Genomic DNA, 26,348 nt, shown 5'->3' with positions numbered 1-26,348 from the left:
AGCCCGTCCTTCCGGAGGTCGAAGTCTGCGCCCAGCCGGAGAGCCATCGCTGGGACGCGGCCACCGGCGGCTCTGGGGCCCCGCGCCGCGGGCACTCGCGGGCATGCCCGGCCCCCGGTCGCCTCTTGGCCCTTCTCTCCCCTGCGCCCGCCCCCTCCTTCCTCTCCCCGCCTCCCCCGGCCGGCCGCCGCTTTCGGTTCCGCTGCGGCCAGGCTGAGGAGCCCCGAGCACCGCCTCCTCCCGGCCCCCGCCCCTCAGCGCAGCCCCGAGCCGCCACGGAGGGGCTGCGCGGGGGCCAGGGGACCGTTCCGCCCCGGCCCGCCGCCCTCAGCATGCCCCTCGGGGTGGCGGACGGAGGGTTTTTTTTTTTTTTAAGGGCTCTGGGGCTATGGTGGAGCAATGCCATTGCTGCACGGTAGACGTGGAGGGTGGGCACTTTTTCCTTTGTCCTCGGATGATGCTACTGTGCAGCACAGGTTGGAAACCACTTGGCTACACAGAACTGGGTCGCCTGAGGAGGGGCAAGGTCACCACAGCGGTAGATCTGGGTAGCGTCTGAGGCCTATTTGACCCAGTGGGGAGGGGGGGGTTTAGTGCTCAGGTAATAAGTAGCAGCTGGGAGCACGTGAAGACAGTGGTGCTACTTTAAGGGTTAATCTGCTAAACACAAACAGGTCTTCTGCCTGTTCGCTCCCTACACCGGTTCCAGGATTCCCTCTGCGGAGATTTGTCTTTAAAAGGTGCTCTCTTTCTTCCAGGGGCACCTGTCATCTTGGGCGCCTTCCCACCCCCTTCCTCCTCCCTACAAGTAAATCCAGTGTTTCACTCCTTGCTTTCGCTTCGTTCGGGCTCGCAACGTTTAAGCTTATCAATAAGGTCGCTGTGCCTTTGGCGCCACCAGTTCCAATCCATTGCGAACACGGACGCCAGGTTATTATTACTCGCTATCTGCATGTCTCTATGCAGAAGACCTTGAGTAACTGCTCACTGCCCCAGAATAAGGTCCCTATTATTTACCGGACCCGTCAAGCCTTTTCACCTAGCACTTCAACTCCAGGCTGACCTGGCTTCCAGAACCTCTCTAACTCCACTCTCCTTCCTCCTGGAAAAGTCTCCAGTCCTTCCAGCCTAGCTTCACAGAACCTTCTCACAACGCAGCCCATAAGGACTTTCCCAACCCTGAACTCCGAGAGGGGCATTGTTAGTACACCTCATTTGACGAGGGTGGAGACATGAAAATTGAACCTTGAGTGTTGTTCCCTCTCCCTCTTTGCCTCCCACCAGGGACTAACAACACACTGGAAGGTGCTCAAGTTATTGGTGAGTGAGCGAATACGTAATAGACTAAAAAACACTTTCACGTGTTTCTCAAAGATAGGGTCTGAAGACTATCTGCACTGAAGACATCTGGGGTACTGTCTTAACAATGCGACTCCTGGGCTCTAGTCTAGACCTAGGTGAGAAATGAGCATTTTAACCAGTGCCTCAGGTGATTCTTAGGCTTGTTAAGGTTTAAAAGTTAAATAAATGTAAAAGAAAGTCCTGATTTTTGCCCTAGAGATGTGTTTCTCCAAATGAAATAGTGGATGATTTCTGGTAGAACTCCACTAGTCACTATTATATACATAAAGTCCACTCACCTGTAAAGTGCATGAAGATTTAAGAGAAATGCCTAATAAAACTGCTAATATTGTCACTGAATAAAAAGGAGGCCACAAAAACCATGAGGAGCTACTACAACAAATTTCATATCAAATGAAGCTTGTTGGCTTTGTCATACAGAAAAGTCCTACTTGCCTATTTTTAAAATTCACTAAAGTTTCTATTGTTTCTATTTTTGCAGTTAACTTCTATTTTTGCTAAGCAGGACTGATTTTATAGTCAAGCAGTGGGGATACAAAAACGCTCTTCAAAATAAATTTAAGTTAAAAAAAAATCAACATAGAGAAGGTGAGAAATACTAACCAAGATAGCAGAATGATGTGGCTAAAATCAAGAAGGTGTTGTATGAGTGACTAAACTTTAAAGATTAGAAAAAGACTGGTGAAGTGTTAATAAAAAGAATGCTGATGGATTAACCTTCAACTCTAGAGAAGACAGAACCGGAGACTGTCATATCTTTTTTATTTGAAAAGCTCAAGGCCTGGCTTGTTGCTCATTTGGTTAGAGACTGGTGCTGATAACACCAAGGTCAAGGTTCAGATCTCCATACCAGCCAGTCAACAAAAAATAAAAAGCTGCCTTATAGAATCATTAAGCACTGGAAAGTGGCTTTTGGATGAAGTAGAAATATTTTGTTCTTGGGGATTTTAAGAATAAACCATCACCTTCCTTAAAATCAGAGCATAGCATAGGCTTAGAGGCTTAAAGATATTATAATCAAGGACTTTATTTTACAGATGAGGACACTGAGGCTCAAAAGGGTGTCTGGTCTAAAGTAGCAAAGCTAGTTAACAACCACGTTGTAGCCTCCTGCTACTGGTGTTTACATTGATTAAATCCAGCAGACTGAATTAGAGGACTTTTTTTTTTTAATGTGACAATAGCTTTATTTTAACATAGTTGACTACATATGTGTGGAATAGAGTTGAATATCATTACTTGTGTGCAATGTGATGCTCAAATCAGGATAATTAGTATATTTAACATTATACAATGTGATCATTTTTCGTGGCCCTTTATCAATTCCTCCCTTATCCCCCTCCTCTGTTTAAAGGACTCTTAAATTACCTTTCAACCTGAGGATTTCTAGTTATTCAAATACCACACCATGATTGGACTGGAATTCTGGGACCACTGTGAGAAATCACAAAGCTTGAATCTTATAGTTTTCTCAAAAACAACTTAGGTTCTTTGTAATTTCATCTCGAGTTTTTTGATATGAAGAAAGCTGAAAGAATTGGAAATGTGGGTTGAGTGAACCATTTGTATATGGAAAATAGTTTATTTAACAGATGTTAATACGAAAAGTTCCTCTCCACTCTCCTGACCAAGAAAGAGCTCCTGGAAGTGAGAAAATAAGAATTTGATTTTGAAGGAGTTAGAGAATGGCCTATTTTAAAAAATCTAATCCAAAAGTTAAACTTTAAGGTATCTAAGGAAAAGACTAAAGATATTAGTTTTGAAACTTACATTCAGTGGAACAATGAATGTGCTAAAAGAACATTCTTATTAATAAACTCATGTGTTGAAATTAAAGTGAATCAACTGAAAAACAAACCTCACATTTTGTGGGCTACTCCTTTAAAAGGACAATTTTTTTTCTTGAAATTAATAGAAATTACCAAAAAAAACATTAGAATCTAAATGGCACATAATAAGCTTCCTCTGCACTTTCCAGGAGATAATTTGTTTTGTAACAAAGATGCTACAGAACTTACAGTGAAGTGGCTTCTTATACAGATATTGAGAATTCTGCTTTCCTTTGGTAATTTATTTTTAGTAGAAATATTTAATATATTTTTAAAGAAATAATTATTTAATGTGGTTGTCATTATGACTCCCCAAAATCCATTTGTCCCCAGTCAGGTAATATAGGCACATGCATCAGTTAGAATTAGGTTCACCAGAAGTTAATGAAAATCCAAATTAACCATTAACACACAAGGTTTCAGCTTCTCACCCATCTGAAGGTAGGCAGTCCAAAGTACATAGGGCAGGTCCCTGAAGTCACCAGGAGACCTAGGCTCCTTCCAGCTTTTTGCTCTACCAGACCGTGAGTGCCCCCCTTTTCCTCGTGAATCAAGATGACTGCAAAAGCTTGAACCATCATGTCTGCAGTCAGAAATCAGAATGGAAGGAGAGGGATAAAAGTGCCTGTTCTCTTCCTAAGGATACTTCCCAAAAGTTTTACACAACATTTCTACTTTTATTGACCAGAATTTAGTCTTGTAGCCAAATATAACTTCAAGGGAGGCAAGGAAGTATATTTGGCCAGCAATGTGCCCAGATAAAAATCAGGAAAATATTACTAAAGAAGGTGGGGAAAATGGGTATTCAGAAGCAACTGGAGATCTGTCATGATACAAAACTCAATTCTGGCCAATGGGTTGTAAGGAAACTTCTGCTATGGTATTTCTGGGAAAGATTTCTCTATTCCTAAAAAAAAAAAGGAGACATGGGAAAAGATGTTCCCTTTCAGCCTTTAGATATCTTGAGGTCTGGATATGAGTCCTGGAACTTCAGCCATCGACGTCAGACTAGGCTTCATCTACCAGAGTGAAGATGGAGTCAATTGGGGGAGTCGAATAGAGCCCAGTGAACTGCAGAGAAGAGGAACCCTGACATGTCATTTTTGGAGCCAGCCCTACCTCTGGCCTTTTTTATGTTAGAGAGAACAAATTTCCTTATTGTTTAGTTTAAACAAAATTGAGTCCAACTTTTATTTTACCAGCAACCAAGGGTCTCAATTTTAAGGGATAATTATTTCAAAATTTTGTTCACAGACCAAAGAGCATTCTGATCATAATGTTTTTGTTTGAACCCTTATTAAAACAAATTCTATATTTTTCTATCATTTTCATTAACATAAAATAATTTTAAGTGGGTAGGCTGCGGGGAAGGGGGTTCAGATAAGCAAAAAGAATTAGTTCCAGAACCTTGATAACCTCAGAACTGGATCAGATCACACTTAAAACTCATTCTAGATTTCTCAATTACATGAATCAATTTCCCTTTGTTATGTAAGTTAGTTTGAGTTCGGTTTTCCGTTGCTTGTACTAAAAGCACCCCCATATCAGGGATTCTCCAACTTTAATCAGTGTGCTTTAATCACCTGAGGGTCTTGTTCAAGTGTAGATTCTGACTCAGCAAGCTGTAGTGGCATTGAGGAGTTTACATTTTAACAACCTCCGAGGTGATACTGATGCTGCTGGACCACAGATGGCACTTTGAATATCAAGATTCTGTTACTTAATGCAAGGATCTTTCCACTCCTGTATCTTTATCTTACTCTCTGTGACAGAAAGGGCCAGGTGGGGATAGGTTTAGATGGGCTAGCTGTGAAGATATCTCAAAGCTAAAGGTCTTAGGTTTGGAGAGAAGTCTAAAATGGGTGTTAAGTACTGACTCCAAAAGTTTGAAACAGGCCATAAGACACAAGTTCTAGTAGCAGGCCACAGAATATCAGGAAGGATGTTAGGAAAAAGGAAAGGATCCTTAGCCCAGGACTTCTAGAAGGCAGAGCCTAGGCAAAAATGAAAGTGCTGACACTATAGGAGAGATGCAAGCAGAAGGCAAGAAAAGAGGTGAAGCAATGCAGTGAATCAGAATCTGCAAGATCCCTGGATGATTCATGTGCACAGTAAAGTTTGAGAAGCCCTGACCTAGCTACCTTATGCTTTATTTTTTTTTATTTTTTTATTTTTTTTAAAGATGACCGGTAAGGGGATCTCAACCCTTGGCTTGGTGTTGTCAGCACCACGCTCAGCCAGTGAGCAAACCGGCCATCCCTATATAGGATCCGAACCCGTGGCCTTGGTGTTATCAGCACTGCACTCTACCGAGTGAGCCACAGGCCGGCCTCTACCTTATGCTTTAAATAAGGGTTATTTTCTTTCTTTTTGTTCATGACTGAGTTTGAGTTGCAAGCCTGTGTTGATTTGGTGCAGAGCAGAGACCTCATTCAGGTCTACAAGGGGGTAGAGAAGTGTGAGAGTCCTCCAAAGTAAACCTACTCTGCACACAGCACAACACAGTGATCCTAATGAAATAAATGGGCATTCTAAATCAAAGCAGTCTACCTATGTTCCAACTTTTCAGTGTTTTACTTAATATGATTCCAGGAATAAGAGACCTCCACAAGAGATGGAAAAAGATGGTCTTTCCAGAGAATATTTTAAAACGTATAAGACATTCAAGGAGGATTATCCATATGTTCCTAAATCACCAATTCCAAGTTCTAAGGATGTTTTGCAGCATTTCATAGTTATTATGTCCTAAAAATGAAAATGAAGCACACTGACATCATACATGTTTTCTTCATCTAACAGTCTTAGTATATTGCGAGGGCTTGGGCCCACAGACCCTACAAACCTGTTGTACACACTGGGTCACAAACCCCTCACCACAGGTCCACGAGCTAGGTAATAGGAAAAAGATCCTGAAGCCATGGGTAAAAGTTAATAGGCTTTATTCAGATGCAAGCTCAAGTAGCTAGCAGCAGCCACTCTAATGGCCTCCTGGGGCATCCCAAGGGCACTGTGTATCAGAGCTGTTCATCATTTATACTTAAGTCCAATAACCCAGGAACACCTGGGTGCCCACACGCATCCACAGACGATAGCCAAGGAATACCTGGGTCCACGTGCACAGTTATTTACATCAAATACTTGGCAAGATTCCGAACCCCCACCCCATCTGCCCCCTGTGGGATCCTGAACATTTACTTTTCATTTTCCCTATAGTTACGTATACTTTAAAATAGAAAATATAGTTCCATTTCTTACCAGTTAGAAATGGAATTCCAAAGACTGTGCCAAGTGTTAACAGTTACCTCTGGGGAATGTAACTGAAGGTTTAGGTGTTTGTTTGTTTTTTTTTAAAGCTTAAGTATGTATTAACTTTACTTTAAAAACTAGCTTAAGGGCCGGCCCTGTGGAGCACTTGGGAGAGTGCGGCGCTTGGGTGAGCAGCAGCGCTCCCACCGCTGGTTCGGATCCTGTGTGGGGATGGCCGGTGCGCTCACTAGCTGAGCACGGTGCGGGCGACACCAAGCCAGGGGTTGTAATCCCCTTACCGGTCACAAAAAAAGACAAAAAATAAAAATAAATAAATAAACTAGCTTAATGTTGTTTTTTTTTTAAAGATGACCGGTAAGGGGATCTTAACCCTTGACTTGGTGTTGTCAGCACCACGCTCAGCCAGCGAGCCAACCGACCATCCCTATATGGGATCCGAACCCGGGGCCTTGGTGTTATCAGCACCACACTCTCCCGAGTGACCCACGGGCCGGCCCTAGCTTAATGTTTTTTAAATATATCTTTACTCTGATTTTGTCTATCAAATTGTTATTTACAAATAATAAAATTATTGTTTAGCCTTTAGGGCCATCTTCCTGACATCTATGTCAGTTTTCTCCTGTGTAGTTGCAGACATGGCTGAATGCTAAGGGACATCATTGTTGTTTTTGAAATGTTTTCTTAGAAAGCTAACATTGAGTTTAGCAGCCATTGATAGAATAACTATTTAAATCTGCTTGCTTATCACTTACAGTGTTAGAGTGAGAGCACTCTCCCTGCAATTTGTTGAAGACTGACAGATTTTTTTTAAGGAAATGTTCTAAAGACGATTAGCCCTATGATTTGGAGGGAGATGGGGGATGGTCTAGCCCTGTTGGATGGGCTAGACTACAATTTGAATATCTTAAAGGTACTATACCTGATTCAGTTAAAGGAATAGGGAAGAATTGGGGTGAAAACAGAAAGGGTACTAAATATTTCCCACAGCAAGAATGCCTCTCCAAGCTTTTTTTAAAATTTGGGGAGGCTGGCCCATTAGCTCAGTTGGTTAGAGCATGGTGCTGGTAACACCAAAGTCAAGGGTTCAAATCCCCATGCTGACCAGCTGCCAAAAAAAAAAAGTTTGGTTGATAAGTAAATATTATACCATGTGGAATTACTGTTATCTCGAATAGGAAGAAAAATGGAATGTACAAAATATGAAGAGATCATCTGAGAAATATGTAATTGTGGAAGTTGTGTTGTCATCTGTGATAATTCATTTTATAAGATAAGCCTGGCATGTGAAGGGTCTATGACCCAGTCTGTACAACAGGTTTGAAGGATCTGTGGGCCCTGACAATACAAATGGAAAACTTAGCATAACTAAAATAATGAAATATTTTGGCTTTAACTATGAATTGCTGTAAAGCTACATGACTATGCTGGTTGTCGGGTTGAAGCAAGAGCTAAGCAAATTCTATAGCTAGGCATTTCATAACTAAAGCCAAAACGTTTCATTCTTTTAGTTATACTATTTCCATTTGTATTGTCAGGGCTAGGGCTCAGACCCTTTAAACCCATTGTACAGACTGGGTCACCTTTTAGTTATACTATTTCCATTTGTATTGTCAGGGCTAGGGCTCAGACCCTTTAAACCCATTGTACAGACTGGGTCACCAGACCCCTCACACGCAGGTCCATGCTAGGTGTTTAGGAAAGGTCCTGGGAGCCACTGGCTGACAACACAAGCTCAGTCCTCAGCAGTAGCAGCAGTGGCGGTGGCCTCTCGGGCATCCTGGGGGCGCTGGCAGCAACAGCCTCCCCATGACCCCCTTGAGGGCACTATGGGGGTGGGAGGCCCTAGAGATCAGAGCCACTCGTCCTTTATACTTAAGTCCACAACGCAGGACACCTGGGTGCTCAAGCGCATTTACATCAGACAATAGCCAAGGAACACCTGAGCACACGTGCATATTTACATAAAATGCTGGGCAAGATTCCGAACCCCCAAGGGACCCTGACCATTTATCTTCACTTTCCCTACAAATGAATACATAGATATAGTATTATTTGTAATGACCAAGAAAAGAAGACGTTATAGTATGCCGGTGAAACACTTCATTTTAAGTGGTTTCTTAGTTTCTTCTCTTATTAAAACTATCTGGGCCGGCCTGTGGCTCACTCGGTAGAGTTCGGTGCTGATAACACCAAGGCCCCGGGTTCGGATCTCATATAGGGATGGCCGGTTCGCTCACTGGCTGAGCGTGGTGCTGACAACACCAAGTCAAGGGTTAAGATCCCCTTACCGGTCATCTTTAAAAAAAAAAAAAAAAAAACTATCATTTTTAAACAGAAACTCAATCTCCTTACTTGTGATTTACACAAATGTTCTTCCTCATTCGCCTTCCTCCTTTTCACCCTTTATTTCCTCCCCTTCCCCGTTAGTTATTGTCTTAGTCCATTTTATTCTGCTATAACAGAATACCACAGACTGGGTAAATTATAAACAATAGAAGTTTATTTGGTTCACAGTTCTGGAGGCTGGGAATGCCAAAAGCATGGCACTGGCATCTAGCGAGGGTCATCCCATGACAAAAGGCAGAAGTGAGCACATGAGAGACAGAGATGAAATTGGGGCAAATTCATCCTTTTTATCAGGAGCCCTCCCCTGAGATCACTAACCCACACCCAAGGTAATGGCATTAATCCATTTCTGAGGGCGGAGCTCTTCTGACCTTATCACCTCTTAAAGGTCCCACCTCCCAATACTGTTACATTGGTAATTAAATTTCAACATGAGTTTGGGGGGATATTAGACCACAGCAGTTCCTTCTCCTTTTTCTAAACAATTCCATCCTAAAACTATCAGGTGAGGCGAAGAATGGTAAGCATCTGCACAAGTGGAATTGAGAGCAAGGTTTTGACTAAAACTGGAATGTCAGAGGTCAAATGGGATGAAGAGGGTGTTCATGAAGGGTGGGGGATAACGGGGTAGTGATCACCTGACATGAGATGTCAGAGTCCCAGTAGGGTGAGGAGGACATCAATATGGGGGGCAGGGGTCAGTCACGGCTCGTTTCCAGCCTGGGTTATAAGATTTTAGGTAGCCTGGGGAAGGCATCCACACAGGGATAGGACTGGCAGCTAAGATGGGAGATTGGCTATTTAAATGGGTTTGATCAGTAAATATATTAAGAATAATGTGAGCTGTGTTTCCCACTGGCAGACAAGGGAGTCAGAAAAAAGAAAAAAAACACTAAAATAAACCCTGTAATGTTGGGTTAGAATTGTAGGTATTGGTGTAAACTTAGTTTTCAATAGGTTATGATCATGATGATAGAGATGTAATGTAAATGTGTGCATGTGTGTATGCATACACATACATCTATTCTCTAGTTCTGTCCACTGAACACTTGAGAGCAGCAGTACCTCCATGTCAACACCCCTAGCACAAGGGAAGAATAAAAAGAACCTGGAACACCTTGTAGTGCCATAAAACAAGAATATGCTCAAAGAATGATGAGGACATATCAGAAGGACACAGGTGGCAGTGTGAAGGTGCTCCCAACTGCCCAGATCTGGGACTTTGAGCATCAAAATAAACAATGATAATAAAGAATTATAATCTATTAAAACAGGAAACCATGAGTCTATAGGAATATAGATACATATCCATATATAATATGTACAAATATAAATGTGTTGTGTAATACATATACGTATTAAAAATACATGTAGATACATGGAAAGTTTGAGGAATAGGCTATCTAGATAGTTTGCAAGTACCACCCCACGGAATATGCATTAGGCTTTATATACCACCTTAATCAAGTGAACATCATCAGTAATGGGACAAATGGAAATCATAGCATACAATTACTTCCAGAAATGAATAACCTTAATCTAATCATGAGGAAACAGCTGACAAGCCCAACTGAAAGACATTCTACAAAATAAGTGAACTGTAATCTTTGAAAGTGTCAAGGTCATGAAAGCCACTTGAAAGACTAACTGTTCCAGATGGAAGGAGACTAAAGAGATATGACAGCTCAATGTTGCACATGATCTTGACCTGGATCCTCTTCCTATACAATTCATTATTGGATCAACTGAGTAAACTTGAATGGGTCTGATGATTAGGTGGTAGTGATGTTTGTACCATGGCTAAGTAGAAGAATGTTCTTATTTGTAGGAAATATGAGGGGCCTTCAAAAAGTTCATGGAAAGATTCATATATCTTTAAATCCCATTTTTGCACATACTAAAGTACATACTAAAGTATTTAAGGGTAATGGGACGTCAGATCAGCAATTACTCCCAAATAGTTCAGGAAAAAAGCTATTTATACCACCCTCCCAACTTTTCTGTAAGTTTGTAATTGTTCCAAAATGAAAAATATTTTTAAAAACATAAACGTTATCAGAATAATTGGTGTTTCAGAAGCCTCATAAAGATTTTTTTCCACATAAGAAATGATCATCTCCTATTGTGCTAAGAGCAAATTTTAGTGACATGTGTGGGTTTTATTTAAAACATCAAATCATCAGAAAATACAAGGATTTTAAGTCAGATTGCATTATCCCTCTCTACTGCAAACCCCTAAAGAAAGTAACTATTCTTATTAACCTTCTGCTCTATGAAGGTAATTCTCCAAAACTAGCTGAAAATAAGCCACAGTCAAATAACAGAAGTATGATGGGAATTTTTATTTTTACCTCTAAAATGACTATCTTTTCTCTTTAATAGGAAACTTTCAGTAACTGGCGTCAGGAAAACAATTACTAAAATTAAACTTTTTTTTTTTCCCAAAGCAATCAGATGACTTTATTTCATAGGCAAATAGATGACAAGGAATAAATAGTATCCATTTCAGAAACATTTTCATTAAAAATATACACATTGACTTCATGAATTCCTTCGTGAGTTTCATGAACAGCAAATAGCCATTTAAAAAGAAACATATAACAGATATTTGTGTGTGCAGCAGATTTTTAATGTCCAACTGCCATGTGTTCTGTACATAGATCTTATTTATTTTTTTTTTTTTCAAATTTCTAAACACAGTGGAAGCCACCAGAGAGAATATCTGAAGCAATTTATTAAAATCTTGGCAGCCGGGCCCCCAGCTCTCGCTTTCCCTGAAAGCCACCTTTACTGAAGCTGAACGCTAATTCCCTCCACAGAAGACCTATTGTCACCACCTCTGGAGGGGCAATTCCTGGAGGAACTGAGTCAGCCAGTTGCAGGTCTTGAATAAACAGAAACCAAGTAAAAAGTACCATCTTGAAAGCAGTGGGTTAGTGTGCTCTTTTGAATGCCCCTAGGAAAATAAATTTGATTAAAATTATTTTGTTGTCAGGTATACTGCTCCAGTTCAGGGGACTCTGGTGTCCCTCTGGCAAGTGTCAGTTGTAGGGGGAAGGGAAGTGACTGGCAGTCCTTAAATGTTGAGTCACAAGAACCTCTTTTCTTTGATAAGATTTTACATTGAAAATGTTATAGGTGATCATAAATGGAAGATGTGTCTCCTTTCTGAGAACATTATATTTCTGGATTTTCTACCTGTTTGTGGCTCTGAATTTTTTTTTCAGCTGCCGTCCTCTCCACTTGGCTTTGACAATTAGGGCTGGGAAATATTTCCTGATTCCAGTGCTCACAGTGGCCTCTTCCCTCCCTCTAGTTTCCTCCCAGTGGCTATCTCTTTGGTGTCTTTGTTCTCAGCACAAAATAGTCCCTGCAAGCATTGATCAGAGTTCTGTGACAAAGCACTGATTCACTTCTACTTAAAGATCTTCCTTAAGTAGCTTCTTTTTTTTATTTCAATAGAGGTTTATTTTTTATTTATTTTACTATGAGTCACAATATACAAAGAGAACATGATTTGACCTGACATTAAAAAAAAAAATCTTTTTAAAAAAGAATTTACTGTGCCAAAAAAAAAAAGAGTAAACCTCTGATCCTTTCTTTATGTGAATGCTAATGATACAGACTACTTCAGAGAAGTAGAAATTAGCCCAGAATTTTCAAAAGAGGATCTAAGCAATTAATCACCAAAATGGCCATGCATCAGTTCTGTTAAAACCCCTGTTATTTTCTGAAAATAATTTAATTTGTGGAAGTATTCAGATTTGTAGGTCACCTTTTAAAAAATGTATTGAGGGTTCCATTAATGTTCCCCATTATGTTTAATTTATTTTTTTTTGATGTTTAATTTAAACCCTCTTCATTCTTGAAAATCTACACCTTTTCCAAATTTTGAGCCTATCTCCTCCATCGCAGAATTTTTCTTTAAAAAGATGATCTATATGTCTGTTGTTTTAGTCAAGACCCATACCAGGGCCTGCTGGAAGAGAAACTACAGAGACAAATTAGAGCCAATGGGAAAGAGATATCACTCTCTCCTGTGTGGAATCAGAATTTCATCAGAATGCTTAGTATTAATGGCAACCTGAAGCCTGTAATGTGTCACCTTTCTCTTCAGGGCCTCCAGCTTTCCAAATGTCCATCTAATCTGTGTTCCCCCCTGGGGGCAGATTGTACAGTTCCCCATTCGAGCATTCCTTGATAGTATCAAAACCCTGTCGCTTAGAAAAAGCCTGATATCTACCTCTGGTTGGCCAAATCAGTACTCAATTTTCTGTTGTAATATTGGTTGGTTTAACACAGCACGATCACAGCTGGCCTACTAAGTACTTCAATGTGCCAAGGTTTAAGTCCTTGCTGCAACGCCATGTAAATAAGGACGAGTGAAAAAAAAAAAAAAAAAAAAAGCCAGCAATAGAGTGATGTACTCAGTGTCTGATTGAGAGTTCATAGGCCTGAATTCTTGTCACAACCCTAGCATTAGCTGGCTCTGTGACCCTGGACAAGTCGCTTAACGTTTCTGGATTTGGTTTCCTTGTTTGTAAAATAAAATAGGTTGGATCCCCAAATCCCTTTTGCTTCTACACAATTCTATGATTCTTAACTATAGTAGCAGTAAGACAATCCAAAAAAAGATACCTACTTCCCAACCCCATCACCAAATTTGTGTGCAGAAAGAGGCTTAAGAGAAGATGGCAACTCTAGTAACCAAACACTAAATTTTTAACAGTGAAAGACATCCTGTGTTGCAGAATAAGACAAATTCCACAGAGTAAACCAGGAAAATTGAATTGAGAATTAAGGAACATTAGAGTTTTCAAAAACTCTCTTCTATTCCCCATGCCCCCTCAAAAATCAAATAGTAGGTTTTCCCACAGACCACTGGATGATAGTTCTTTGGAGTTCTTAAACTCTTCTGTTTAAGATTCAAGCAGTGTTATTAATTCTTGCTTTAAATGTTTTATTTATTTTTTTTTTTTTAAAAGATGACCGGCAAGGGGATCTTAACCCTTGACTTGGTGTTGTCAGCACCACGCTCAGCCAGTGGAGCGAACCGGCCATCCCTACATGGGATCCGAACCCGGGGCCTTGGTGTTATCAGCACCGTACTCTCCCGAGTGAGCCACGGGCCGGCCCCGCTTTAAATGTTTTAGTCAAGATTTCTTTCAGGGTTAGGAAAATCCTAACTCTTTGCATATTGATTACATGCAATCCAGATAAACCAAGCCTCTGTCCTCTGTTCTTCATTTGGAAGTCTCTTTCATGTATGCAGCTGAATAATAATTTCATAAAAAAATTAATATTGTAATAAAGACCCAGATGTCTCAGGTGGCTTAGTACACTCAATTTCCTTTCCGTTTCATATATTTACATATTAATTTTAAGCTATGGTTGAAAATTAATGCCTGTTCTCTCCGAGTCTCTCTTTGATGTTGCAAAGAGATGTTGCAAAGCTTCCTAAGGGAAGGTTTCTTTCAGGGAACAGTGATTCCAAGTATGATTGGCCCCCAAATCTGCTAAGACTGTGTGAGGAGGGCTGCAGTGTTCTGTGGGTCACCAGGTCATAAACCTCAGGAAGCTGGCTGTACTGTCAAGCATTCTCCGTCAAGGATTAGGAGAACGGGGTCCTATTGGGAGCCAGGTCACCAACAGCTGAAATTGGAATATACATCATAGTCACATCCTGTTTAAGTGAAAGACAAGTTCTATTTTCAGGAATTGCTTTTTATCTGGGGAGAAGGAAATGGGAGTGAGGTAGGATACTAGATCGCTACAGTTAGCTAAGTGTGGCTCACCCCTTGGAATCAGAATCACACAAGCATTTAACTGGCAAGATGGAGGACTGGCCTGGAGCATCTGCTCTCTGAATCCTCAGCACATCTCTCACCTTCACTTTTTTACCTCTCCCAGTGTTCACTGGAGAGTATGCTGGGCACAGGGAGGTCAAAGGAAAAGGGGAAAAGAGTAGTAGGAGGTCTAGTAGAGATAAGAGATGGCAATGATAGTGATCAAATCCTTTTCAGGCCTTTTTGTTTCTTTTCTCTCAGTCACAGGGGCTTACTCAAGCTCTGTAATTGAGTGTTGTGAGAGCAACAGAGAGAAGCTCTGTGTTCATGGCACACAGTGTGAACCACACGTTGGAGTATCTCCCATTTGAGCATTTTATCTGGAATGAGATTTGAATCCCAGAGGAGAATAATTTTTATCCCAAAATACAAGGCCTGAGCTGGCTCATAGAAGCAGTCCCTAATGAGTCAAAGGGAAAAGCCTGTGCTCTTTGTGACCAGTCACCATTCATAGGATGCCCAGTCCCTCACCTTGCTGTTACCCTGTGAAGTTACATTTTCCAAGAGCACCTTTAGTATGTATGAAGGGTTTGTTAAAACATTATCTGCTGGGCTCTAGCCCCAGAATTTGACTTGTATTTCAACAAGTTCCCAGGTGATGCTGATGTTGCTGGTGTGGGGAACCACACTTGAGAACCACTGTTCCAGCACATGGAAGGCTTTATCAACATTGTTTTTCATTTTCATAACGGGAAATCAGGGATGAGTGCTGTGGAACAGAAGCGAATAGGAATAATTTCATTCTGGATTTCTGAGTTTACATGTATTTACTGTACTTTTCCTTACTCTGTTTCCTGTACTGTTGATTCAATTTAGCAATATTCAGGAAAGAGCTGTGACTTTCTTCCTTGCAAAACAATGAAACTTTAATAGGTAAAACAATACTTTGGGGAAAAAACAGTGTATCCTATATATCTGTGATAGCCTTGCCTCTTACATAATTAACAATTGCCATTATAGGAATTATGTAAATTACTTTTGATTTTCTTTCAAATCTTTTGGAAAACTTATCAATTAAAATGGTCCAAATGATTTGCCAAGATTTAAACAGAAACTTTTTTTTAGCAGAAAAAAAAAATTCTTTTTTTTTTTTTTTTTTAAAAAGATGACCGGTAAGGGTATCTCAACCCTTGGCTTGGTGTTGTCAGCACCATGCTCAGGCAGTGAGCAAACCGGCCATCCCTATATGGGATCCGAACCCGGGGCCTTGGTGTTATCAGCACCGCACTCTCCCGAGTGAGCCACGGGCCGGCCCCAGAAAAAAAATATTTCTGACCTGAATAAATCTTCTCTGACTCAAGAGATCACTTTTGATCATGAGTCTGCACAGTGGAGTTTAGGATTGCTGTTTACTTCATGTCATTTCTTTAGCTCATCTTCATTAGCTTCAAGTCTGAACACAAGCGAGTTAAAAAGAAATAGATTATTTAAAACGTGTATTTGTGGCTGATTCTCCATTCTCCAAACTCCCTCCTCTTAGACGTACACACTTTGGGAAAAACTCATTGAGTGTAAAGAGCCAACTTTAATGAAACTGAATAATGCTTATTCATCAATATATTGACTGGAATCACTTAAGATTTGCAAGGACCACTGTAATGACAATATATTTCTTGTAGTTATACTTCTCTATGCTCAAAGCTTTATAGACTTTTAAAATAAATGTCTGTAACATCCCTCTGAGGTAAATGAGGAACAGGTGGGATTACCTCCTCTTCACAGATGGATAGGCAGACACAAAGGAGCAGACAATCAACCAGGAAGGAAATCAAATAAAGGCCCAAATAATTCTAATAGAATCTGCCTCTCCTTTCAGTGACATTTTCCTTTGATTCATGAAAATCTGTGTTGTGGGAAACTTTGAAGGCATTGTTTTCTCATTCTTTAGTTATGTGAGGAAAAAAAACTGTAGGGACATCTAAAGAGAGGAAATGGTAAAGCTGATAAATACGGGCCGAAGCAGTACAAGTTTATGGAAACCAAATTTAATTGTTCTGGTTAATGTGATCAATGCCCTTCAATGCTGAATTCCATCAGCATCCGATCAGCCAGCACCATGCCATTATTTACCTAAAAGCAGGCAAAGAGGGGGTAATAGTAAACTAATAAACATTATTACATGGCTGCAAACCTCTAAAAGTACTCAATATTTGGGAAGTACTAAGCAACTGGGAATGTTTCCGAACGACAATAGTTTTCAGTGCAACAGGCTTAAAAAATATGCTGTTCTGGCCAGAAGCCAGATTGCTGACGCGAAACAGCAGAGCCACAGACCCTGGGGAGAGGAGAATAACAACAGCCTGAAAACTGCACTGCTAGCCCTCTTCCATATTGTGCCGTGTTTTAAGAGATTCATATCACAGAAACTGGGTCCTTTAGGAATTATTAGTTTTAATAATGCCACCTTTTAAGCAATGGAAACTATGACAGAATCATAAACCAGAAGGCCTGGAAATCTCCAGACTGCCGGCTTCCACGAGGCCCCTCCACATTCCCAATGTCTGAGGTTGTCTAGCAGCAGAAGCCCAGCCAGCTCACCAGAGACCTCATTATTCCTGTCCCTCACATACAGCAACCTCCTCAAGGACAGCAACCTCCCTGAAGGTTTTCTTTCCCAGATGACTTCATCCCAGGGATCCTGAACCTGCAGGAAATGAAAAGGGACTATCAGCCTTTAGCAGGTAGAGGTCTCCAAGTACAAAAGTTTGAGACTTTCCTTTTCTGTAAGTGCTGTTCTTTACCAAGTGGAGTACATTTTGAAGTATGGAATTCAGTTCAAAGATGTGGCAGAAATGAACAAAATTCTTAAAAGAGGTAGAAGATTATAAAATGGGTAAACTGCTAATCTAAAAAGGGTTTGCCTTAAAGTTCAACAAATAGGAATACAGTAAGGGCCTTATCTATGTAGTGTTCCCTATGAGGACTTATTATATAACGATATAAATAAGTATTTAGAGGGAAGAGAGTTACTGTTCTCATCAAATCAAACAGCTTAAGTTTAATGGGACATATTTGATGTTATACTTAATTGCTTGTGTTACATGATAATAAGATATAGCAGTAAGGAGATAATTGAAATGACTGTAATTAGTACTATTTTACACACCCTTAGGTTTTTTAGGATTTTGTTGTTACTTTAATAGTTGAGAATCTTTTGCCACCATCAATGTTATTAGCCCATAAATCAATATTACCAGTTTTCCATAATGTCATGAATTTTTTTTATTATCAGCATTCACAAATATATTCATATTGGAAACAAACAAAAAAAACAGTCCTGGACTAAATCCCTTTTCACCCAGAAATTTCTTTGTTCCTTCCCTACAACTTAGGTCCATATGCCTCATGTGTCTTGATCCTTTCAGCCCTTACTATGTGCATTGGCAATTTTTCGTAAATTTGTCAGGTCAAAAGAATCACCCAACGCAAAAACAAAACAAACTTCAGAGTCATTCAATCAACTGAACCAGAATCTCCAAGGCAAGAGCTGAGGAAATCTGTATATTTAACAAGTAGCACAGGTAATTCTCATCAGGTGAGTTTGGAAAATACTGTACTATAGGGTCCATATTTTCCAAGTCAAAATCAGAGCTCAGATTTTTTTTTTAACTGGTTAGTGAATGTGTTTATAACAAATGTCTTACTTAAGATACACTTAAAATACTTTTATAAATGAGGTGGAATACTAATGGTTTAAAGATGATAGATATTAAATTACATTTTGACATATTTTATAAAATTCCTTTTTTTTCCCCCAAAGAAGAACATGGCAGTACGTGAAATGAGAACATCCTGGACATATGGCCTCTTTCTGGCCAGAAGTTCTGGAACAGCAGGGCTCAGTACCCAGAACTCTCCAGGTGAATTGGGTGCTAGGGAATGAGACAGTCCCAAGCAAGGGGAGGGGAAAGGGCTGGGGGCATGACTGGGGGAAAGCAAGCAAGAACAGTGGCACAGAAGGAGAGGACAGTGAAAACAGATTGGATCCCAGGCATCTGAGAGGAAAAGGCATAAAACGTGTTGGAATTAAGGAAGGGGCCAGGACTGTGTTGGTGGTAATGTAATTAACACTGGGTATTCAGCATCTTCCACAGAAGATACCCATAGCTTCAGCTGTGGCTACTGCTATTTATCCAATATGTCCTTTGGATACAGAACAGGGTCAGAGACGACGAACACTATGCCTTCAGTTTCTTATGTTCCTCCCATAAAAACAACCAAAGCAGATTTATATTCAGAGCCAACAAAGACAGAACTGGCTTTCAACAAGAGGGATTATGCCCAAAGAAATATACATTCTCCTAGGAAAGAAGGAAGAAAGAAGTAGTATTTATTATGCACTTGTTCTACATCAAGTACTGTGGAAGGTACTCTGATGTGTGGGTCTGATATTCATTCAATAAATTCTGGGTTAAGCACTGGATTAGGTGCTAAGAATACAGAACAAAAACAGGATGGTCTGTGCCCTCATGATACTTAGAATCTAGGGCAGACAGCCATTTAAAATAAACACGTTGGGCCGGCCCATGGCTCACTCGGGAGAGTGCGGTGCTGATAACACCAAGGCCCCGGGTTCGGATCCCATATAGAGATGGCCGGTTTGCTCACTGGCTGAGCGTGGTGCTGACAACCCCAAGCCAAGGGTTGAGATCCCCTTTCCGGTCATCGTTTAAAAAAAAAAAAAAAGAAAATATAAGGCAAGGCCGGCCCGTGGCTCACTCGGGAGAGTGTGGTGCTGATAACACCAAGGCCACGGGGTCGGATCCCATATAGAGATGGCCGGTTTGCTCACTGGCTGAGCGTGGTGCTGACAACCCCAAGCCAAGGGTTGAGATCCCCTTTCCGGTCATCGTTTAAAAAAAAAAAAAAAGAAAATATAAGGCAAGGCCGGCCCGTGGCTCACTCGGGAGAGTGTGGTGCTGATAACACCAAGGCCACGGGGTCGGATCCCATATAGAGATGGCCGGTTTGCTCACTGGCTGAGCGTGGTGCTGACAACACCAAGTCAAGGGTTAAGATCCCCTTACCGGTCATCTTTTAAAAAAATAATAATAATAATAAAATAAAATAAACACGGAAATGTGAAGTGTGCAGTCGGTTTTGAATTTATAGCCATATCCAGATGTGCTATGCCTTATATTTTCTTTTTTTTTTTTTTTAAACGATGACCGGAAAGGGGATCTCAACCCTTGGCTTGGGGTTGTCAGCACCACGCTCAGCCAGTGAGCAAACCGGCCATCTCTATATGGGATCCGAACCCGTGGCCTTGGTGTTATCAGCACCACACTCTCCCGAGTGAGCCACGGGCCGGCCTTGCCTTATATTTTCTGATGGAATTCAACTTAACTCTCAAGTCCCCTTTCTACTGATGGAAGGCAAATTAACTCAGTCTCTTCAGTATAAAATTAGTAAATATTCATTCAGATTCAAAGTGCTCCTCATCCTCCTTCTGTTTCCCTTTTTTATGAGGGTGACTCAGTTTCCTCAGAAAACCTCAACTGTCTTCCAGTATCAGGGGCTGAGGGACTTCTGCAGTGTGGTTGTCCACGTGTTCCTTTGGGTCACATATGTGCATCATGGAGGTGCAACCATTGCTGGTATCCATGGTCCATGCCATTGTTTCTAGCCTCAATTTCCACACACTTGGTCTCTCTTGGTTCTGGGGATGTCTTGGCAATATGCCACCCCTCAAGCTCTTCAGGGGCTCAGAATCTCTCAGCAATTGCCCCACATCATCCTGGAATGTGCAGAGTTCTATAATGCAGTCCGCAGCCCATCTGTGAAGATTCCCTCAGTCTTTACTGCCCAGATGTCCTACTAACTGGGTGCTATCCCAAACTTGAAATGCTCCTAAGACTGGATACTACGATTACCTCCCTTGGTTTTGCCCCAGCAGGAGATAGGGTATCAGGGGATTCTTCTCAGTATCTACTAGCATCTATACCCTACCATTGCCACCTCTGAATGTCCTCTTCCCATCTGTTTGGAGGACTGACCACAGTATTTATACAACAAGCCTATAAAATGAAGAAATAGCCCCAACTTCAGTTACGGGTGGGGACCAAGTAAAGAATGGCATACATAGGGGATGACCTTGGCTCAGGGAGAAGAGAAGGGGAAGGAAGAATTGAATTTGACTTGGTGCTTAGTCACAAGAGGAAAAGTTCCCATCAGGAAGTGATTATCACAAATTGTCAAGTTTATGTTTTTATATTCCTAACTGGAAACCATGGCTTGTGTTGTACAGAATTCCATTACACACAAAGTTACATCCATGCACTCCTGACTTTTCTGACAATAAAATTTCAAAGTCTATTACAGTTACAAATTCTGACAATTGCTATGAAGGAAAGTAGAGGCTGTGAAAAAGATACGTTCTGAAAAAATAGCAAGAGGTCCAATTTAGATTAGAGAGCAGGAAAGGATTGGGGCACTACAGACAAACTTCCTGGGCATGACAGCAGCTATTCAGTGACAAGCACATATAACCCAGTCACAGAGTGCTCACAGACAGTGGGGTCCGCCAAAAATGCTGCTTTCCCCTGACTGCCAGCTGTTATCATCAACATCCACAGTAATACCAGCAAAGTGAGGTGAAACCTGATAATTATATGCATGAATGTTTCTCTGAAGTTTAAAGCCGCCTGTAACTACACCACAGGCATGTAAACAGCAGAATCTAGACTGTGGAAAAATTATAACTCAAAAATCGGTTTTCTTCAACTGCAAGAAGAAAAGAAAGAGAGAAGTAAAACATAGATTAAGGAGGAAGAATCACAAGGTGTGGGATTGGAGCCTGATTTGAAAAGTAACTGAAAAAGTTGGTATTTTTAAAACAATGGGAAAATCAAATACTGATTGCCTATTTGATGATATTAAGGAATTCATGTTATTTTAGGTATGATAATTGATTGTGTGGTTATGTTTCTAAGGAGAGTTTTTGTCTTTTAGAGAAATATGCTTCAAATATGTGAAGAATGAAATTATATGATGTCTGTAATTTGCTTCGAAATAATACAAAAAGGGGAGTGGATGAGGGAAAGGATGGAATAGGATTGGCCTTAGGTTCATAGATATCAGGCTGAGTGATGGTACCTAGAGATTCACTGTACTATTGTCTACTTTTATGTATATTCAAAATTCTCCACGGTTAAAAATTTTTTAAAAACCAAAAATAAAGTAAAATCTGCCTTGTTATTCTACCCTTCATTTATTTTTTATTTTTTTTTCCTTTTTGTCTTTTTTCGTGTCCGGCAACGGATCGCAACCCTCAGTGTCGCGCCCGTACCGGACCGGGACCGGCTACGGGATCGCAACCCTCGGTGTTGCTCCCACACCTCGCTCAGCCAGTGAGCGGCCGGTCTGCATGTGGGATCCGAACCCTCGACGGGAGCGCCGCCGCGCTTCCCAAGCGGCTCACTGTAGCAGTGCGCCACCGGGCCGGCCCCATCTACCCTTCATATATGACTATGTGTGACTAGACAAGTACTACCAGGCCCACTATGCCAATGGAAAATAGCTCTCATTTTTTTATGCCTATGCATTAATGTATATACACATATACATTTAGTCTTATATCCATTTACTGCCTGTGGCCAATCAAGTGTCATTAAACGGGAATGGGTTCCTGGGTTCCACTTTGCTGCTTCCTGTGACATTTGTGTGTCTTCAAGCATGCAGTTCATGTTTCTCACTTTTAATTCCAAATAGTGATATCTGCTTTTAGGGTGGTGGTGTGAGAAGCAATGGAGGAACATTTAGAATAGTTTAGCATTATGCAATATAATGAAAAGAGGCTGGAGACCAGGGCTGGTTTTGATTTAAGATGTGTTACTAGTCCTGGCTGTGCCATTGGCTGCTCTTGTGATGTTGGACAAGTCCTTCAGCCTGGTTAGTTCTCAGTTTCTTTAGCTGCAAGTGAAATTCTGAGGCTGCTCTCCAAGGTCCTTTAAGCTTCAGTACTCCGTGATTCCACTGAGATTTATTATAGAACATTTTTAAAGTTTGTCATATTGCTTTTTTCCTCATGAAGGAGAACACAGTATAGACAGACTAAACAGAATGAGTTAAATATCTTGTTTGTTTGTTTTGGTAGAAAGTGGTTCTTAGTCAGTTTTTCTATAAATAAAGAAAACAGTATTTAAATAGTGTTTTGCAGAAAGTGACAGGAAAAGTTAAGTTCACATCACGTGTAAGCTAATCACTTAAGTTATGGCTGGGGAGGTCAGAGACTGTGAAATTATAGGGGAACATAGTAATTAAATTATTCCTATTTATCCCTACAAACACTAGAAAAAAGTCAAAGAAACATTAAAGTAAAACTACAACGTACTAGGTTAAAACTGAAATAAATTGTAATGATATAACATAACAATGTTAATAATAATGGTAACAAATGTTTACATCACTCATGCTATACTATGGTAAGTGCTGTTCTAAGTAGTTTGCATGTATTTAACTTGTTTGATTTTCATAACAGTCCTAGAGATGGTTATTATTATTTCCCTCATCTCTAAGATGAGGACCTTTGCCCAAGGTCAGAGAGCCAGCGTACCTCTAGGGTGTTTTGTGAGGATCAGATAATATTTTTGAATAATGTGCGTGAAAATGTTTTATAAAGTGTTAAATGCTAAACAGATGTTAATTACCATTATTAGGATTGGAGGAAAGTTTAAATGTCTCAAATATGCTTAATAATGTTAGATAAAAAGGAATAATAAAATATTTCAAAACTTTGGAAGATCTCATTGTAAAACGAGACAAGATGTGCCTAACGAAATGACGGACTGGGGCCGGCCTGGTGGCGCACTGCTACAGTGCGCCGCTTGGGAGCGCGGCGGCGCTCCCGCCGAGGGTTTGGATCCTACATACAGACCGGCCGCTCACTGGCTGGGTGAGGTGCAGGCGCAACACCTAGGGTTGCGATCCCGTTGCCGGTCCCGGTCCGGTACGGGCGCGACACCGAGGGTTGCGATCCGTTGCCGGTCACGAAAAAAAAGACAAAAAGGGAGAAAAAAAAAAAAAGAAATGACGGACTAGGCAATGATCACCAGTGGCATCCAGACACCAAGTGAAAAGCTGAGGGAGGACTTTATAAAGGGTGGATCAGGGTGACATATCTTAAACCCACTGATAAATGTGAACATTGAAAAGAGAGATAGCCAGATATTATATGCCTTCTGAGGTGGGTATACAACCTCACCTTTGATGAAATATCAAACCTGAATCTAAAAGATTCTAGACCTAATTTCAGTTTGCAAGAAATGCTGGGAGCAGAGGTACATTAAAACTATTAAATGAAACGTGAGGATGGAATCAGCCAAATCCAGAATTTGAGATTCATTATAGGACAAATGTCCTGGTTTCTTCAACAAATAAATTCCAAGAAAAAAAAAAGGGAGGAGGAGAAGAACTGTAATTTTAAAAATGTTTAAGAGGTATGTCTAAAATGTGTAGACGTTGTTTGGATCTTCTCATTTGTAAGTTTCTTAATGGAGTTTGTTTCGGGGGATTTTTAAAACCACTTTATTGAGGTATGATTGGTATTTTTAAAGCTGTGCATATTTAATTTATACCATTTGATGAACTTGGAAATAAGTATACATCCGTGAAACCATCACCACAGTCTATACCATACACATATCCATCATCTCTGAAAGATTCCTCTTCTTTAGTTAGTGTGTGTGTGTGTATGTGTGTTTGTATGAAAGGAAAACTTGGACCTTATTTGGATCTTGATTTGAACAAACCAATTGTTTCAAAAAAAAGTGAGGGAAATATGAATACTAACTAGATTATTTGGTGATATTAAGGAATTCCTGGGGTTTTAAATGGGATATACTATGGGGGTAGGGGTGGGCCTTATCTATTATCAATACAAACAGACATATTTACACATGAAATAATGATATTTCTGTTGGCTTCAAAGAGTTTATTGTGGGAGGGAAATAGATGAAGCAAGACTGGTCATGAGTCAATCATTATTGAAGCCAGGTGATGTGTGCATGGAATTTTATTATCACACCCTTCCTACTTTTGTAACAACCAGTTGGTGATACCAGGACAACACCATAAAGCAATTAGAAATCAGTATAGGATAACACTGTAACAAAGACAGCTAGGTGCCCTCAACATTTGCTCTTCCCTTCCATAAAGTAGAGTAGTTCCAGGGATGCTGACACCCAGCCAAGGTGTCTGTGCCTCGTTCTCATTAGCAAAAGTGTTGTGACATGTCACTTATGGATAAGGTGACTAAGAAGCAGATGTGCCTTCTCCACTCTCTGTCCAATTTCCAGCTGAATGCTGATGGCCAGGGCAACTCTGTGAGCTTTGTGTTAAAGATGGCAGAGCTTCCATCACCCTGTGTCACTAAATGGTGCAAAAGCACAGTGAGCATCCCCACCACCACCATACACCGATACATACTCATAAACGTACACTATCATCAGGGAACAGCAAGTATAACTTATATGGTGTTAAGCCACTGAGATTTAGGATTTTACCTCTTATGGAGGCTAGTACATGTATCTATTGCTAAGTGGGATATTGCAGTGCATATTCAGAGGTGAGAAATCACTGAAAAAACTTACAAAATGTTTCATGGAGAAGGTAGAGCCTGAGTTGGAGTTTGAACTATGAGATGTTAATGGCTACCTGGGGGGAGGCGGGTTGTACCAGAATAAGGAACCAACACAAGAACTATAGCAGGAATTCACAGCAGCGAGGGCATAGAGAGACCATCCTGATGAACAAATGTCGGTTGGGGAGAGTAGAAAATGAAGATGAAAAGGCAGGATGGAATCAGAGTATGGAGATCCTTAAGAATTTAGGACCTGATTCAATGGCAACCACTGACATTTCTAAGTTAAAAGGATGCCTGATGAAAGGTCTATCTACATTAGGAAAATTAGTGAGACAAGAGAGCAGGATGGACCTGAGGGGAAATGATTAGACTGGGTGACTAGCCAACAGGATGTTGCAGTAATCCAGTTTTGATATAATTAGAGACCATATTGGCAAACTCAGTAGAAAGGAAGGGGTAAATGCAAGTGTCATTTTAAAGCACAAATCCATAGGGCTTAACAACAGAGGGAAAAAAACACAAAACCAAACATTTATTCAATCAGAAGATCTGTATCTAGTCCTAACTCCCAAAATTGTGAGTTCTGTTATTTTGGCGATATTATTTAATCTGTCCAAGTTTGTGTCTTCCTCTGTAAATGAGGAGATAGAACCAAATGACCCCAAAGTTCCAGCATGGTACTGGCATAAAAAATAGACACTAGAACCAGTGGAACAGAATAGAGAACCCAGAAATCAACCCACAGACTTACAGCCAATTGATATTTGACAAAGCCACCAAGAACATACATTGGGGAAAAGACTGCCCCTTCAATAAGTGGTGCAGGGAAAATTGGATATCCATTAGACCTGCACCTCTCACCATATACAAAAATCAACTCAAAATGGATTAAAGACTTGAGTATAAGACCTGAAACTATAAAACTACTAAGGGAAAATATAGGGGAAACACTTCAGCAACTAGGTCTGGCACAGACTTTATGAACAAGAGTTCAAAAGCACAAGCAACAAAAGAAAAAATACACAAATGGAACTATATCAAATGAACAATCTTCTGCAAAGCAAACAATCAACAATGAAATGACAACCTACAGAGTGGGAGAAAATATTTGCAAAC

The 26,348-nt window shown here is 40.6% G+C and overlaps 1 protein-coding gene across 1 annotated transcript in view; it reads right to left on the bottom strand.

Moving 5' to 3' along the window:
- The window catches only part of GSAP (gamma-secretase activating protein), a 90,746-nt gene extending 86,974 nt beyond the window's left edge, over nt 1-3,772 (bottom strand). The window contains exon 1 of the mRNA XM_008577570.1: nt 3,623-3,772. Within this exon, the coding sequence (XP_008575792.1) occupies nt 3,623-3,772 (150 nt within the window). The remainder of the gene's footprint in view (nt 1-3,622) is intronic.
- Between the last annotated feature and the right edge of the window lie 22,576 nt (nt 3,773-26,348).

Source organism: Galeopterus variegatus, unplaced genomic scaffold (assembly GCF_000696425.1).
Source record: "Galeopterus variegatus unplaced genomic scaffold, G_variegatus-3.0.2 Scaffold67, whole genome shotgun sequence".
Classification (NCBI taxonomy): Eukaryota; Metazoa; Chordata; class Mammalia; order Dermoptera; family Cynocephalidae; genus Galeopterus; species Galeopterus variegatus.
The sequence above is the reverse complement of the archived record's forward strand: the minus strand, read 5'-3'. Positions and strand labels throughout refer to the sequence as shown.